The 16,889-nt window shown below is 39.3% G+C and overlaps 1 protein-coding gene across 1 annotated transcript in view; it reads left to right on the top strand.

The window, feature by feature from the left end:
• Window positions 1-1,115: 1,115 nt before the first annotated feature.
• DDX17 (DEAD-box helicase 17) overlaps window positions 1,116-16,889 on the top strand; it is a 20,913-nt gene continuing 5,139 nt past the window's right edge. The window contains exons 1-11 of the mRNA XM_063309266.1: window positions 1,116-1,424; window positions 4,468-4,606; window positions 6,029-6,128; window positions 6,375-6,508; window positions 9,074-9,139; window positions 9,311-9,452; window positions 9,948-10,108; window positions 10,192-10,364; window positions 10,777-10,887; window positions 13,026-13,087; window positions 13,276-13,335. Coding sequence (XP_063165336.1) covers window positions 1,381-1,424; window positions 4,468-4,606; window positions 6,029-6,128; window positions 6,375-6,508; window positions 9,074-9,139; window positions 9,311-9,452; window positions 9,948-10,108; window positions 10,192-10,364; window positions 10,777-10,887; window positions 13,026-13,087; window positions 13,276-13,335 — 1,192 coding nt within the window. The 5' untranslated portion in view covers window positions 1,116-1,380. The remainder of the gene's footprint in view (window positions 1,425-4,467; window positions 4,607-6,028; window positions 6,129-6,374; window positions 6,509-9,073; window positions 9,140-9,310; window positions 9,453-9,947; window positions 10,109-10,191; window positions 10,365-10,776; window positions 10,888-13,025; window positions 13,088-13,275; window positions 13,336-16,889) is intronic.

Below are 16,889 nucleotides of genomic sequence, written 5' to 3'. Positions count from 1 at the left end.
TTGAAAGCACCCACTTCCATTTGTAAATTCATTGCAGCAGACAACATGATTGTTTAAACTATGGTTATCAGAACATCTAAGATAAAACCTCAAGACCATTATCTAGTTAAGTGCTCACATTAGACAACCAAATGTTTATGGCATTAGGAGCCTATCTAGTGCCTGCCAGATGTTTTGGACCATAACTGGCACAATCTCTTGCCATGGCCATACTGGCTGGACTAATGGGAGAGTTCCACATACGGAGAGGGCACCAAGTTTCCTCCCCCCGCCCCTATCCTTTTGCTTATGTACTTCAGTAATTGATAGGAAAGGCATACCGTACTGTCTTTGATACCATAGAAAGTGTGTAGCTACCATGGCATTGCTGGGGGATCTCTATCCCCCACACATTGTTAAGAAAGAGGATGCCAGGTAGAGATAATGGCAGCACTAACTGCCAAGGCAGGGTAGTAGGTCAGGTCATGTGAAAATGAAAGGACTTCTGGGAGAGGAGGGATAAAACCCTCCCTGGGATCAGCCCTGCCATAGTAGAGTGGTAATCACCATCTTTATATTGTTCTAAAGTAACAGCTTTCAATTAGCAAAGTAAGCTGAACTGTAGGAGACAATATTCTGTATTTTGAAACATGAAAAGAAGGCAGTTATTGGGGAAACCAATTCTGTGTTATAGATACTGGAACTATTTGTCTCACTCATTTTCTTTCAGTACAGCTGATAGGCTTGATTTCTAAGCTCCCCACGCTACAGAGTACACATAATTCGGCAGTTTCTACGCAAAATGGGTGACTAATTTTTCCACTCAAAATGTGGCACTGAACTAAGAGATGGCAGCGGAAATCCAAAGGACTACCACTTCCGTATTTCATTGCTTTTCTTTAAGGTTGCTAGCGCAGAAACTTCGCGTACATGTGTTTCGAGAATAGACAAAAAGTCTCTTCACGTAAAGAGTTCTTAGACAGCATCGTACGTTCCGTACGGCACAGCCTAGCGAAATCTTCTTAAAGCACTGCTCGAGAATAAGCGTAGAGAAATCCTATCTCTGTCCTCGGCGATTCAAGAGACGTATCTTACGCAACAGCCGGGCCGGCCGATAGCGTAAGAGGCGGCAAACCAGGGTGACGGCGGCCATTTTGTGTCAGGAGGCCGGAGAAGAAAGGCTGATTCGCTTTTCAACCAGCGCCAAACGGTTCCTGACGCGATACGGCTCTCAGAGGCTCCAGAAAACGCCCCGCCGGCTGTCTACCCAGGGAAATTAAGTCCCAAGAGTTGTTTTTATAGCCACAGAGCAGCAGTAAAGTTCAGAGCAGGCGCGGTTGGGCCTTTCAGCGCCACCCTTCACATAGTTCCGCACAAGGGTCCTTTTTTCTGCTTGGGAGGATGCGAGGCTTCGGTGACCGAGGCCGCGATCGTGACCGCGGCGGGTAAGGACGATCTGGAGGAGGGAACCGGGTTTCTTTCAAGGGTTTGTCGTATCTCTCCCCCGCCGCCGCCGCCGCCCCCGCCCCGTGAGTGTTCTTTTCTGCTGCATGGCGAGCAGAAATACTTCGGGTACAGCATCGCCATCATTGCCTGAGTGCTGATCGTGCTGAATTTTTGCCTTCGTCGTAGTTATTAAAGCGCCGAAGGACACCAAGAAATGGGGTGGGGTTCTGCCATTTTGTCGAAATGAGGAAAGGGCGAAGTTGGGAGCAAGTTCCTCGGAACTCACCGGGACTTTTCAATTAATGTGTTCAATATTAGGCTGTGCGGAGAGCTACTATAATGGATGAGGGCTGCCAGTTTGCAAGGTTTGGGCTTTTATGTCGCGTGGAAAACAGCACTTTAACAGAGGGACCTTTTCTCGTGAGGAAAAAAGGCTCATTCTCTGGGTTGCGTTTCTTTCTCATATTTCTAAGGTTACGGAAGCTTTGCCGAAAAAATTTATGCGGGTGGTTGAAAGATGGCGTCACAATATGGAGGTGAACGTTTGGCTGGGAGGTGCCAAATTAATGGCCCAGGAGGAGGTGGAGACGGAAGTGCTTGGCTTTGGAAGAAGATAACTAGGCGCCCCGCGGACCGATTTTGCTCCGTTTGCCTTCCAGCATTTTCTTTCCTTTTGAGCAGAGGGCTGTTATTACATTGTCATAGGTGACTAGGCATGGGCTCTAACCCTTATAGGCTGTATATTCACTTCTCTTTTCTTCTGATAACGGATACCCTGTGTCTCTTCCTCTCCAGTTGAATAGGATCAGTACAATAATTACTAACTCTGCTGAATCAGAGTGGCTGTTTTGGATTAATAAGCTAAAATAGGAAGAAGTATTATTTTAATATGATTTTTCTTTGCTTCTGTCCATATTATTGGCAAGTTTTTATTTGTAATGGTAGTCTTACTGTACTGCCTACTTAAAAAATTTGTATGCTGCTCTGTGTTGCCTACAGTGGCAGCATGAAGTACAGTTCATTACAATAATTCATTCTCAAGGTTATGAGTGCCTGAACAACTGTCATCAAGGTATACTCTGCCAAATAATGCAACTGAAACAGTCAAAAGTTGGACAAAAGCTTCCATTGCCACCATCTCCATATGCTTCTCCCACAAAATTCATGAGTCCAGGAGAAACCCCGATTTGTTCCTTTAGGGAGAGTGTGATTCCCTTCAGAGCAACTGTAGTAACCAGCATGGAGCCAGGTTACTTCCAGACAATCAGTAACTCTGGTTACTGGCATTCAATTTCAGCCCATTTAATTCTGGCCCTGAGATGGAGAAATATAGCTGATATCATCAGCATAATGATAATATGTCATCTCAGACTAATTCTGCTCATATAAATATTAAAACTTTCTGGAAGATGGAGCTGAGCTCTGTGGCATATTGCATAGGAACAACCAGAGGCTTGACCACTTCATCTTTCACAAATACCAAATATTGTCTGCTGTGGAGGTAGTGGAACCATTGTAAAAAAGTGGTACCAATCCCAAATGCTTGCCAACAGTATCTAGAAGGATATGGTGTATAGTGTTGAAGGCCACTGAGAGATCAAGTCGGACCAGGAGAGCCTTTAACACCGTAGAGATTGTAAATGACCAATTAATGCCAAACTTATTTTACTTAAGAACACGTATACATTCTGATAAAATTAAGGGAAGTTAACATTCAAGTAAACATATTTTGGATTAGTATTTAATTAGGAGAAAGTTGGGAATATTGGGCATTTTACTGGGCAGTCCCAGGGATTAGTTCCATACCATATGAGAAGCTACATGAATTATTATTTTGAGAGATGTTTATTGTGCTGGGTGATTCTGAGGGAGCTACAGTACTACCATTATTGCACTGTTACCCATATAGATTGACATAAATCTTAAAAATGTGGGAGATATTTGTTGATATAGTATGACTGATAATTAAAATGCATCTTATATTGAATGGAAGCACTCTGCTAAAGCAATCCTAAGTGTACTTACGCAGGAATCATATTAATTGTATACATTAGGGCTTGCTCCAGAATAAGTGTGCTTTCACTGTAGCTCACAAGAGCAAGAATCAAACTGCTTTTTGTTTATTAAGTGGAGTTAAGTATTGAGATAAGGAGAATAACTCTTAGCAGCCTTAACTGGCAAGGTCAGACTAGTTGAGCAACAGATCTCCTACCTTTAAGTGAAGAACCTGAAAAGTCCGATATTTTCCTGAAATGCAGAAAGGTGTGTGAGCACTACAAAGTAATTTTCGAGGAGCATGTTACTGCTGTATTTTACCAATACATGTTTAACTATGTTCATTAATATATATTTCTCATTGTCTTTAGCAATATATAGGAACAAACCTCACTGAACATAGTGGATTTCCTACTGGTTACCACGCTTAGTTTCCTGTGGTTAGTTTCTGTATGGCTTTGTTGATGTTAGGTGTTGCAGTTAAAACTGCATTCTAATGTATGTTTTTTTCATAGTTTGCTACTCTTAAGTAGAAGATTGATTGCAAAGTTACATTTTTCTCTATTTTTATGTAAAACTTTTGAAAATCTGCCCTCTTTTGTCATTTCCACTGGAAAATGTTAGTACATATAAATAATACATTTATGCATATTTTTCAACACTTCTTAATATTACTTTCCAAAACACTTTGTTCAAACCAATTATTAGCAATAGTTTTTGCTTGTTTCCTGTATATAAATGTTTTTGAATCCAGACTTGGTCTGGATTCAAAAACGAATATGATTTTTTGGTCTGGATTCAATGAAACGAATATGATTTTTTTCAGTCATGACTGATTTGTCCCATTCATTTCAGTGGGTCTAATTTAAGCATGGCTTAATTTAGATCTGGCGTATTATGTAGAATAAACATTTATTACCCTTGCTATTGAATGCTTTTCAGCATAAGTAATTTGGCAACACTTTTATTTTTCATAAAATAATGCTATTTCAACTTGAGGACCCTCCCCCCCGCCCCCATGTAATCATTTCTGTCTAATCCTTTAAGGTTTGGTAGCCCTCTGCCTCCTAAAAAGTTTGGAAATCCAGGAGAACGTTTGCGTAAGAAGAAGTGGGATTTGAATGAATTGCCCAAATTTGAGAAAAACTTTTATGTTGAACATCCGGAAGTAGCAAGACTCACTCCTGTAAGTTCTGTCTTTTCTTTCACTCTGACTTATTTGTAAACTGCTCTAGTTTTAATACCTCCAAATGCTCTGGCAATGAAAATGACTGGAATTGCCACCATTTATCAATGCATTTTTGATCTGGGGCTGTCAAGCGTAGGATGCAGGAATTTGGATGCCACTAGGTGGCAGAAAAGAAATACCGCAAATGAAATTTTTGCAGCCCAGATCTGGCAGCCCTTTAAAAAAACACACACACACTAATTTGCCTATTCTAGGTGTAAAGTTTTGTGGGCAACAGTTTGAAGGCAGGAAAAGCAGAAGCCCCTTAAAATAGAATTACTAGTATCTCACATTCTTTATTTCCTTCTTACTCTCTCTTTGAGATTATATTTAAATTAAATGTTACATAAAATAAAAACACACAAAAGCCACCCACTGTTTCTCACTAATACATATATCCCAATAAAATTTCAAGAAGTAAAGCATTTATTTGGCTTTCATGCTAGTAGCCTGTAGTTTTTTCCTTCTGTTCCTTATTCCTGCTAACTATCTAGACAACAGGAAGCAGCTAAGCAGCAAAACAGAGGTGGCTTTGGAATCTTGTTGCTCAACTGAGTCTCCAGATGTGCTCCTTTTTTCTAGCTGCTATTTCCTAACTTGCAGGAAAGTTTCTAGTGTTGTTCTGACCAGAGTAGAAGCATTCCAAGCTCAAAATACTTGGGCGTGGTTGGCAAAAGGCCATTTTGAGTTTGTTGGACTTACGTTAAGCTTGGATTGGTTTCTTCCATTTTAGAATGTTTATACAACTGTATAAATCACAATATTGCTAATCAGATGCAACATCTTCAGGGAAGATTGAGAACAATTTGCTGTACTAATTTAATACAGGTTAAAACTTTTACAGATAAACAGTTTTAGATGTTAATTCATATATCTGATTAGCTGATACCTGTGGAAATGAGTAGTTCACTTTTCATGTTAAAGAGCATACAAAATATACATAGCTTGTTGAAAGTTTTTGCTGTAGAGTTACTTAAAATATTTTGGATGGCAAACCTGAAGAAAGAAAGAGAATGTGTGTTTGTGTATATATATGCTCATCTGCACATACAAGATTATATTCCCAGAAGTTACACTGTCTAAATGCATGAAATTTGGTAACTGCTAAATGGGGAGGGTTTTGAATATGAATTCCTAACTGTATTTCCTTGTACATTTTGATAAGTTCTCAAAAATGAAGTTAATAAAAGGAGATAGTTCTCTGTCAAAATAATTAGTAGAACAAAAAAAGACCTTAGAATATTTATGGAGAGTACAGAGAGAGAGTGATTATTTGCAGTGAAAGGAATGAAAGTTCATGTTCAGTGATTGCTAATAATAAAGGAACATTAAATAATTTCTGTTTTCACGAAGTTTACTTGCAATTTTCACTCTAAATAGTATGAAGTTGAAGAGTTGAGAAGAAAGAAAGAGATTACTGTTAGAGGGTCAGATGGCTGCCCCAAGCCTGTATTTGCCTTTCATCAATGTAACTTTCCACGTGAGTATTCTGCTGTGCCTAAAACAACAGTGTTGGAAGATGGGCGGATATCTTAAATGGCATCGTCTGACTGGATGTATTTAGTTCCAGAAAATGAGCTTAATGACATAGAGTTTTGGGGAAGCTGCCCTCTGAAATTAATGCTATAATCTAGATTTATTTCAGTACGAGCATTACTTATATTACATTTGTAATATAGATACCATGCTCTTCATTTTTGTATTTTTATTCTGTGTTAATTTTTAGAATACGTAATGGATGTCTTGATGGACCAGCATTTTACTGAACCAACTCCAATTCAGTGTCAGGGCTTTCCCTTGGCCCTTAGTGGGCGTGATATGGTGGGCATTGCACAGACTGGCTCTGGGAAAACATTGGCAGTATGTATTTTCCCATTTCTTTGGGTTTTCTTTTGTCTTTGGAACTGTTAAAGTGTTTTTATAGTGTTTTGTTCAGGTAGACTGTAATTAATTCATGAACAAAATAGAAAATTTAATTTCTTTAAGCTTGGAACAAATCATCTTGGTGTTCCAATAGCTATGCTATAGGAAACAATGGGAACTTGTGGTCAGATATTGGCTCTGTTGTTTGTACCCCAGGCCCGCAACACTAGGTGGCGTGGCAGTCAGTGCTGCTTACTACTAGCCAGCCAATTTGCAGAACTTCGTCAAAAGGATGGTTTCTAAAAATGTTTATGAAAAAGACCTTATAGGAAAGCATTGGGATAGGGAAAATGCATTAATCTATCAGAAAATCTGGATTCTTAACTTTTTAAAATGAACCCTCGGAGTGTCAGCAAACACAGGATAAGAGAGAATGAGAGGGCTAGTTTCTCTAATCAAACATTCTTTAGTAGCAGCCAACATTTAGTTTATTACCATAAGCAAGCCACCAATTTCCAAAAACATACAGGTATAAATTTCATTTACTATGTATGTTTCTACTATTTTGTTTAATTTTGTTTTATAAGTAATTTTTTACCTAAGTGATGCTGCTACCTGCAATTAATATCTTGTATGAATAAACAAGAACATGATGATTTTTATAATTTGTACTGCCTCAGTAGAGCAAGATCTACTAAACGCATTCTGAAAAGTTCCAGTTGTGACAGGAATTGCACAGATATAGAGCTGAGCCGGCAAAAGCGTTGTGCAGTGCAAGTTAGAGCACAAAAAATTGTCAGAAATCCCAAGTGGAATCTTCAGACTTGCACTATATCATGTGTGGATATATGTCATATAGCAAACAGCACAGTGGTGCTCTGTACTAGTATACATAACCTAATCAGAGGAATGGATAAGCATTCCTTATTTGAGGTGAGGGATGGGAGATCTTGTTTTAAACTTTAAAAGGGGACCATTTGAACAGCAGGAAAATTCCTTTGCTCGCCAACCCACTATCCTGCATTAAAACTAAAGCACAAGTACTGTTAAAAAAAATACTAGGGTAGAATGAAGTGTGGAGGGGATTGCCTCAAAGGCAAGCAACTACAAATATTTAGTAGTAATGGGAAGCAGGTGCAGTCAATCAAAGGATTCCTCTTGGTCCTGTTTAGCAACAGTATTTGGACCAAGAAAGTCATAGAACCATCTTCACAGAGCCATCTTCTGCTTTTCTCAGCATTCCACCTTCCAGATCATCCCATCCAGGCTGACCCAATAGCAGCAGAAACATGAGGACTTAAAAAGTCCAATCACAAGCATCTAGTTGGAAATCCAGTTCCTGGGTTTGGAACTGTCAGAATATTTGAAAGGATCTGATTGCAAAATAGCAAAGTTGTGTTTTCAAGACTGCCATTTTGGGGTTAATCTTTTATACAGTCTTCTTTCCCACCATGCTCACTCAAGCATCCTAAGCACCCCTCTACAAATTTTATGGCTGAGTTCACCAAATGAGCTGCTTTTCCATAAGATACTAAGCCCCCCACACATACACAAAGGATTACATAAAACTAGTTAAAGTTGGTATATATAGATACAGAGCTAGCTCTTTAATTATCTGGTAAAGACTGTTCTATAAACACACTGAATGAGTATTCCAAGGCCTAGTATGAAATTAATTTGCATCCATTCATCAAAATTTTATACTATCTTTTAACTTTATATAAAAACATATTTATATATCTACAAATAAAATGAATATGAAAGCTTGTATTTGGCTTGCATTTTCATATATTACATCATAAAACTTAATTATTTACATACTTACTAAGTAGTATATCCCATTTAGATCATTGAAACTTATTCTGAGATAAGTGATTGTAGGATTTCAGTGTTAGGCTGGGAGAAGCTAAATTCTTACTTGGGAATATTGTGAATTATGGGAGATACTTTCTAGGGATGGGGAAAGCACTCATTCATTTCTCATGAATACAAGATTTCTAGGTGTGTGAAAATAGTACTGAAGTGGATGAATTGTAAAAAATGGTACCTTAAGGGAATATTTACATGGCTGGTGGCATTCATCATATGTGCTGTACTGTTAGCCATCGTGGCAGGTCAGACCACATCAATCTTACTAGTATGTTTTAATTTCTTTGGGCTGAAGGATCTGATGCTACTCCTGTCTTTCTCCCTGAATGTAATAAACGAATGCATAACTTCACACAGTCACTTAAATCAGTGCAGCATTTCTTAAGGAACAAGGAGCATAAAAATTGTTGTCCCATTGGAACTTAGAGCATTATTACTCTTCCTATCCTATTTACATTATATCCCTCTGAGACTTAAACTGGTAGGAGCTGTAAACTGCAGTTTTAAATCATACTCTTACTATTGCCATACCTACTCCAGATCTTTCTCCATTTAATTTTATTTTTAGCTTCTAATGTCTTCTTGCTGTTTAATGGAGAATGTAAGAATGGATGTACAAACGATTTAAAACAACTAATCAGCTATTGTCTTAATCAGCTGTCATAACTGAAATATGTTTCTCTGTGTTTTCAGTATTTGCTACCTGCAATTGTTCATATAAACCACCAGCCATATTTGGAAAGAGGAGATGGTCCCATTGTGAGTATTATTATTATTGATGTGCATGGTTACACACTTCTTTATCATGTTACAGCTATGGGTCTTAGATAAATTGGAGATAGCAGTTCTGTAAGCTCTGCTTCTGAAATTTAAGCACAAACACCAAAAATGTAAGTGTGTCACTCAGTGTTCTGGTTGGTTTCTTCTCAGTGTTTAGTTTTAGCTCCTACCCGAGAATTGGCCCAGCAGGTCCAACAAGTAGCTGATGATTATGGTAAATGTTCAAGACTGAAGAGTACCTGTATATATGGAGGAGCACCCAAAGGTCCCCAAATTAGAGACTTAGAAAGAGGTAATTATGGTGGACTCACGTATTAAAGGGTGATTGTCATGATCTAACTTGCTTTATTAAAATAATCGTTAAAATAACCAATAGAAATTTTGCATTGGAAGAAAATGGAACAAATTAATAAACAGGCTAAAGATGATTTGTCAATGATTGTGAATTTAGTGTGCTTGCTTGTGAATGTGTTTATGCATGTGTATGCACAAAACAGACATATGCATGTGCAACTCTAGTGAGGCTTTTCTTAGATACGTACTATTTTCTAAAAAGGAGCCATGATATGGAAGATGGTGTTTTATTTTCATTAAATAAATTGCTTTTGCACAAGGTAAGAATTGTTATAGTCTGTTTGCTATTATAAACTGAAGTTGTACAATATATCCATGACATGGTCTAGAAGAGGTACATGTGTTTTCACAGCACGTTTTGTTGGTTAGGGACTGTTAGATTATTGCCTGACTTTTTATACTCTCTTTCTCCATTCATTCCATTCTTTGGAAGGTGTTGAAATTTGTATTGCTACACCTGGTCGTTTAATTGATTTCCTGGAAGCAGGGAAAACTAATCTTCGCCGCTGTACCTATCTTGTGCTGGATGAAGCTGATAGAATGCTGGATATGGGCTTTGAACCTCAGATTCGTAAAATTGTTGATCAGATACGGGTCAGTAATCCTTAATACAGTTTAAGTTTTTCTTGAATTCTCATTTAAAGATTACCTTCCAGATAACACACTTCTTCTTTCAGCCTGACAGGCAGACGCTCATGTGGAGTGCCACTTGGCCAAAAGAGGTGCGCCAGCTGGCTGAGGACTTCCTGCATGACTATGTCCAGATCAATGTGGGGAACCTAGAGCTGAGCGCCAATCATAATATCCTACAGATAGTGGATGTGTGCATGGAGAGCGAGAAGGATCATAAGTATGGATGCTGTTATATTCTCAATTTTTATCTTGCTTAGAATAGATTTTTTTAAGACTAGCATTTTTATGATGAGCTGAGATGGTTCAGCTACACAGGCAAACTTATAAAGTCTTTTTTATATTTTTATTCTGCCTTTTTTTATCTTAAATGGATTTTAAAGCCCTCTTAAGAAAACCATTAAATCGATGCCATCTGTTTAGATATTTTAATAGTAGCTCAAGCCAGACACCTAAATCCAGATTTTTTTTCTGTCAAAAGAATGGTGGGGGGCAGAGAGAAGCTTTGATTCACCTTTTACAATATTGTAGCGAATTATAATTTACTACTTGTAGAGGTGTGCACAGAATGGAATATACGGAAAAAGAATGAAACAGTATGATCTTGTTTGTTGTTTATACTTGTTTAAAAGATTAATACAGCTGATGGAAGAAATCATGGCTGAAAAAGAAAATAAGACTATTATCTTTGTGGAGACAAAACGGCGATGTGATGACCTAACTCGAAGGATGCGTAGAGATGGGTAGGTCTTTGGTCCGGATTTTAACATTGCTGTTGCATTTGGAAATACATAGATTAGTTTTGCAACCCTTCACCATCTTATAGTAAAGATGTTTTAGTGGGTTATAATTAGATCCTGACTGTGAAAGAATAGATGAGACTGACCACTAGAAAAGTTAGAATGCCACACTTTATTTGAAATGCCAGACTACAGATATTATTACAAGGTTGTTATAGTTCATCAAAATGATAAAAAGAAAATACAGGTAGTTCTTGCTTCACAACCATTTGTTCAATGACCGTTCAAAGTTGTGGTGCTGAATGAATGGTACTTACACCCAGTCCCTGAAATTACGGCTGTTGCAGTGCCCCTGTGGTCATGTGATCAAATTTTGGGTACTTGGCAGCCTGCCTGCACTTAGAACAATGGGTGCTTCAGCTCCCCTGTCTGCCTATGTCCCCCCCATCTCTGCCCTTTTGGCCGCCCTGCAGAGTGGCACTTCTCGGCACTGGTGCTAGGGCTTCAGCAGTTTCAGCTGGCCACCACCACCCCCGGGCCTCTACTTCAGTCCCAGTGCTGTTGCTGAAGAGTGCCACCTCAAGCCCTGCAGCCAGCCAGTGGTGCACCAGTGTTCTCCAAATTGTGCGTGCCTTAGTAACTTTCTGAAGTGTTGCAGGAATGGTGTGCACTATTTGGAGAATGGTGTGAACAGCCTCGAGAAGATGACCTGTTGCGGCCAGCAGCTGTCTTGTATAGAGCCAGGGCATGCCTCATCAGCAGCAGGAGGAAGACAGCAAACGTCAGCTGGGTGTGGCAGGGTGGCAGGGGCAGCTGGGGCTTGATGCTGGGTTGATTGGCTGCAGCGCAGGGCTCAAGGCAGCACTTCTTGGCAGTGCCAGCTGCACTGGGGCTGAAGTAGAGGCCCAGGGGTGGTGCCAGCTGGCTGAGACTGCTGAAGGCCCCAAGCCTCTACTTCAGCCCCAGTGACACCAAGTGCCGCTGTGCAGGCTGGCCAAAAGCGCAGAGATGGGGGGAGATAGGTGGGTGGGGGGAGTTGAAAAGGAGGCAGTCCCTTAACTTACCGAGGCTTGGGGCTGGGAGGGACCAAGCTGGGAATGGCTTGAATCAGGGTGGGTCCTCACCTAATGACTGGTGGGATTCAGTTGACAATGGCAACAGGGACTTCCAGGACTGCTGACGCTAAGCAATGTGGTCATGTGACATCGCTCTTTATGATTGCATTGCTTAGCGATGGAAATTCAGGTCCCAATTGTCATCATAACTCGAAGACTACCTTTAATACCATACTTAAACTTGAGGGGATGTGGACTATTAACATGTGCAAAAATTTATTACTGACATTTGGAAGATGATTTATAGATAATTATGCTACTTCAGAAATACATAGATTATAATCTGACAATACAAGTGAAGGACAGAAGAACATGACATGTTTCCCAAATGTTTTTTGATGTCACCCTCACATGTAATCTTTTTTTTTTAATACTCTCTCTACCCAGAAGTGTTCTGCACATACATTAGTCTCTGTTGAGTTGCATATCGTGCTAGTACTGGTAGGAATCTGACAATACTGGAATCAAATACTCAGTTTGATTAAGCTATTTGAAGTGATTTTTTAAAAATTGCTTCAGTGCAGAGAAACAAATCGTAAATTGGATTGTTTCAATATGGATTTCTGACTTCATTCAGAAAAAGCTGTTCCTTTTTGGAAAAGCATCACTCACTTCAGAAGCATGGTGTTGTTTAGAAAAGTAGTTTCTCAGATATTTATTCTGATTTCTAAATCAAATGTTTGCACGTTCCAAACCAAAAGGCTTCCTTTAAAATTCCTGAAAATTACAGTAAACACTTGGTTTAATAGTCCTTGGTTTAATAGACTTTGGATAGCATGGGCAAATTTTCTGTTCAGGATTCATCCTAATTCAATAGACTTAACACCCCGAATTATACATATGATAATCCAAGTGACAAAAATGAATGCAGATGAGTGCATTTTTAGATTTAACAGATGCCCCCAAATGATTAAATTGAGTTTTTACTATATTTACATTGACCTATATCATTAATTTGTAAAAAGGTTCATATTTTTGGAATATACTTATGTGGTAGCTAAGAATGTTGAAAACTCTTTGTTACAGTTGGCCAGCTATGTGTATTCACGGAGACAAGAGTCAGCCTGAGCGAGATTGGGTGCTTAATGGTGAGTTGTAGAAAAAAAAATGTTTAATTTACTAAGAATTCTGTGTTTTACTCATGCACAAGTAATAGTGCTGCTTAACCATCTATGTGCATATTTATTGCATAATTTAAACATTAATACTAAAACAATTTTTAAAAGGTAGTTTTATGAGCTGGAAATGTACATCAAGATTGTTTCTCTTCTTTCAGAATTTCGTTCTGGAAAGGCTCCTATCCTCATTGCCACAGATGTTGCATCTCGTGGGCTAGGTTTGTACAGATGAGCTTCCTGCCTGTCATTTCTTTAGATTGACAATTTTTCCCCAAAGAATTTTAAAGCGTGACTTTACCTCACATATGAAATGCCTTTTTAACGTTGATCTTTTTTTTTCTTTCATATTCAAACTCTCTTCCTGCTCCTAATGAACAGGCTTTGGTCTGCAGCAAGGCCTAGGCATGACTAATCGATCGCCAATGGGGAGAAGAGACGTCTAATTACTCAACCCAATTCTTCCACTATACCCATCTCCTTTATTTCCAGCTTTGTGGCTGGGTGGTTAGGACTGGACTGCATTCATTACATTGTTACTCAGAATTACCAGATGGTAGAACAAACAGCCCTTTAACAATCCTTTTCTGTCCAAATGCATTACTAATGTAATTGCACCTTAATGCTTGACAGCCCCACTTCAGTATCACAGAGCAAAGATTTATGTGTGTGAGCATATTTTGCTTTTTTACACATATTCTATCTCACTTTTCCTCCTCAATTGGATTGTTGAGGTTATAGTAAAAGCTCCAAGGAAGGGTTATAATGAAAATCAGTCTTCTTTCAGTGCTTTCATCTGGTGTTTAAACAAACAGATCCACTTAATGTATACTTATATCTGATGTTCAACTCTGCATCTAGTACATTCAGAAAATCAGATTTCTCATGTGATCGTAGATACTTGAGAAACCTTGAAGAGGACACTCCTGAAAGATCTTTAATTATGTTCAGTTCAGTAGGCCTGAGCAACCTTTTATTAAAAGTAATCTCTCAAATATTTCAGAGAGACCTACTTAGGAGCATTTGTAAGCCAATTTTTGAAAATGTTGAAAAGACAGCTGCTTGTTAGCATTTCTGAAAAATGATAAATAAGGTGCTAGTCATTCCTCCCATAAACTTCATTCTCCCATGCCATCCCCCAAATTATCCCAGTGCTTCTCTAGTTCATGTGGTTTCAGTCTCTGTCTTCTGGGGTCATGTCTGGACCTATGCAGGTAGAACTTGGGCCTGTTAGGAGAAGGGGTGAGGCCAGGGCTTTTTTAAAAACAAAAACAAAAGACAATACTTTGGTTGGCAACACTTGGGTTTTTAAACAGGCTTGCTGTGTGCTGGTAGCTTCTTTGTGCATCTTGCCTAGACACTTAAATCAGCCCTTCTCCTCATATATTTCCCCAAAACAACTCATTTGGATACTATTGAAAGAAAACAGTCTCCCCGTTCTGCCTTCTCCACTTCACTGAGGCTGTGGGGAAAAGGTATCAGAGTCTGTTTCTTGTTACTAATAACATCTTGGCTTGTTTTGGGGCCCAGAGTTTGCTACTTCATAAAACTATAATATATAACTGGCAAACCTCTGGACGAATTCCTCCAAGTTCCTGGAAAGTGAAGGCTTCTACCTAAAACATAGAACAGGGGCGCGCACTTTTTGGCTGAGTCACCAGGGTTTTTCCTTCTACTCAAATGAACATTGGTCTCAGAAAACTCCTTCCAGGTAAGTTGAGTGCCCCATAATGGCTTGTTTGTGAATCACCCCCAGGACAGAAGACTTCCCTCCGCACTGTTCATTAAAAAAATTGGTTACACTTCACTCTGTTAAAGTCAAATCATTAAATTTCTTTTTGTTTGTTTTCTTTAACAGAAACTTTGATATCAGCTGCCGATCACTCAGTGCAGGTCTGGGGACATATCTACATTGGTGGTCGAAGCAGCTTTCTAGATGATCGTGTTTGCTAGTTTCTGCCCCTCCCAATTAACAATCAGACATTCCTTTGGGGGGCATCTCAGTGGATATGCATCCCCAGGTAGTCATACTCCTTTTTAGAACGAACAAGTTCTGTGGAAGAAACACTGTGATGAGCACAATTTTACATCAGTGCAAGATAGATAGTAAGAAACCTGCATTATAACTGCATGTTCTCTCCCTGGGTCCCCAGTCATATAATATGGATGTCATAACTGCCTTTTGAAGGTGAAAATTGGCCCTGCCACCGCCTCTTCCCCCTCCTTCTTGTCCCATCATGGATTTCCTAACAAAATCCATTTCCCAATACCTTTGTTAACTTGACAGTGTCTGTGCTTCCTAACAAGCAAATGCTTCCTGGTATTCATTATGGCCATTTTGCTAATGGATGTACATAATGGGATTGATTGAGGCCCACAACCTGCTGTTTGTCAGACTCCAGTGAAGCCCTAGCTATGAAGATGTGAATGCACACAGTGTGCTATCCTGTCCTTATCCAATACAAGCCCTTTGTGATCTTTGCATCAAGCACCCTAGTTGGAGACTCGCGCTGCCCCCTGTGAAATCTGCCTTCTCACTTTTTGGTGTGATTCAGGACTTTGGAGTCTGGAAAGATTGAGGAGCCCCCCCTTGCTGTAATAAGAAACAGACATAACATCCCTTTGCCACTACTACAACCCACTTTCATTTTTGCCCTCCCTCCCTCTCACCCCCCTTCCTTTTATTTGAAATTGATGCAGTCTGGGCAATAGATGCAGCCTGACCTGTTGGATGTAATTTTTTGCATCTTCAATTTTGGCCCCTTTAAACCCTGTGAAGGGACAAAAAGTGTTGGAGGACCTGAAACGTTTACGTGAACCCAGGTTCTCAGGCGCTTGACAGCCAAATGGGCTACAGAGAAGCATCTAAGCCAGTTCACAGAGTGAGCGTGTGTGGGGACTTCTCGCTGCCATGGACCCTTGATGCATGCTCCCCGCGCTCCAGTGGTCCCGTGTCAGAGGGCGGAGTTTTCGAAAGGAGGCCGCCAAAAATAAAAGGCAAAGAGACGGGATCGGCTGCAGCGATTTCCCACAGGAGGAGGGAGTGTGCATCGGTCTGGTAACAAAACAGGGAATGTTTCTCATTTTTTTTAAAGAAAAGTCAATCTGTGTTTTATCTTGGATATAATCTGAATATTCTCTGTAAAATGCAGATTTTTAATGAGTTGTTAATTTTTAATGTAATACTGCTTATGTTTTGACAATTTTTTTTATCAAAGCAGTACACTAACATTTATTTGTTTTCTGTCCTCATTTCTGAAATCTCAGATGTTTAAGGCTTTAAATGTTTGCATCTGGGTTCTCTTTGTTCAGGTTAAACTGTAAACAATTTTATGCTAAAAAATTCACTAAAATGAACATGGTGATGTGATCAAATGTTAGTGTGGTGTATTTTTTAAAAGGAGGATTAAATAAGCTAGTTATCCATTTACCCAAACTGGCTATCTTGAGATATCTTTTGGATATCAGGAAGAGGGGAAAATATATTATTATGTAAAACTTTTTGGAAAAGGTTTGTGTCCAACCCTTGCGATGACTAGAAGGTAAGTGGCCTTGTGTTGCTAGTTTTTGTAGACTTCTCCTAACAGAGTTAAAGGTATTCGGCAGTTCTCTCCCTCACTCACTCTGGTTTGCTGCATTTGTAATAAAAATGGCACATTTGTTCCTTTTTGACATGCTGTTGTGGAGCAAAATTCCCTGAATTATATAAGACAAGCGTTCAGAGAGGAGAATAATGTGTGTGTGTTCATGACATGCATGCAGCAAAGGATGGATG

Source organism: Candoia aspera, chromosome 7, assembly GCF_035149785.1.
Source record: "Candoia aspera isolate rCanAsp1 chromosome 7, rCanAsp1.hap2, whole genome shotgun sequence".
Classification (NCBI taxonomy): domain Eukaryota; kingdom Metazoa; phylum Chordata; class Lepidosauria; order Squamata; family Boidae; genus Candoia; species Candoia aspera.
The sequence above is the reverse complement of the archived record's forward strand: the minus strand, read 5'-3'. Positions and strand labels throughout refer to the sequence as shown.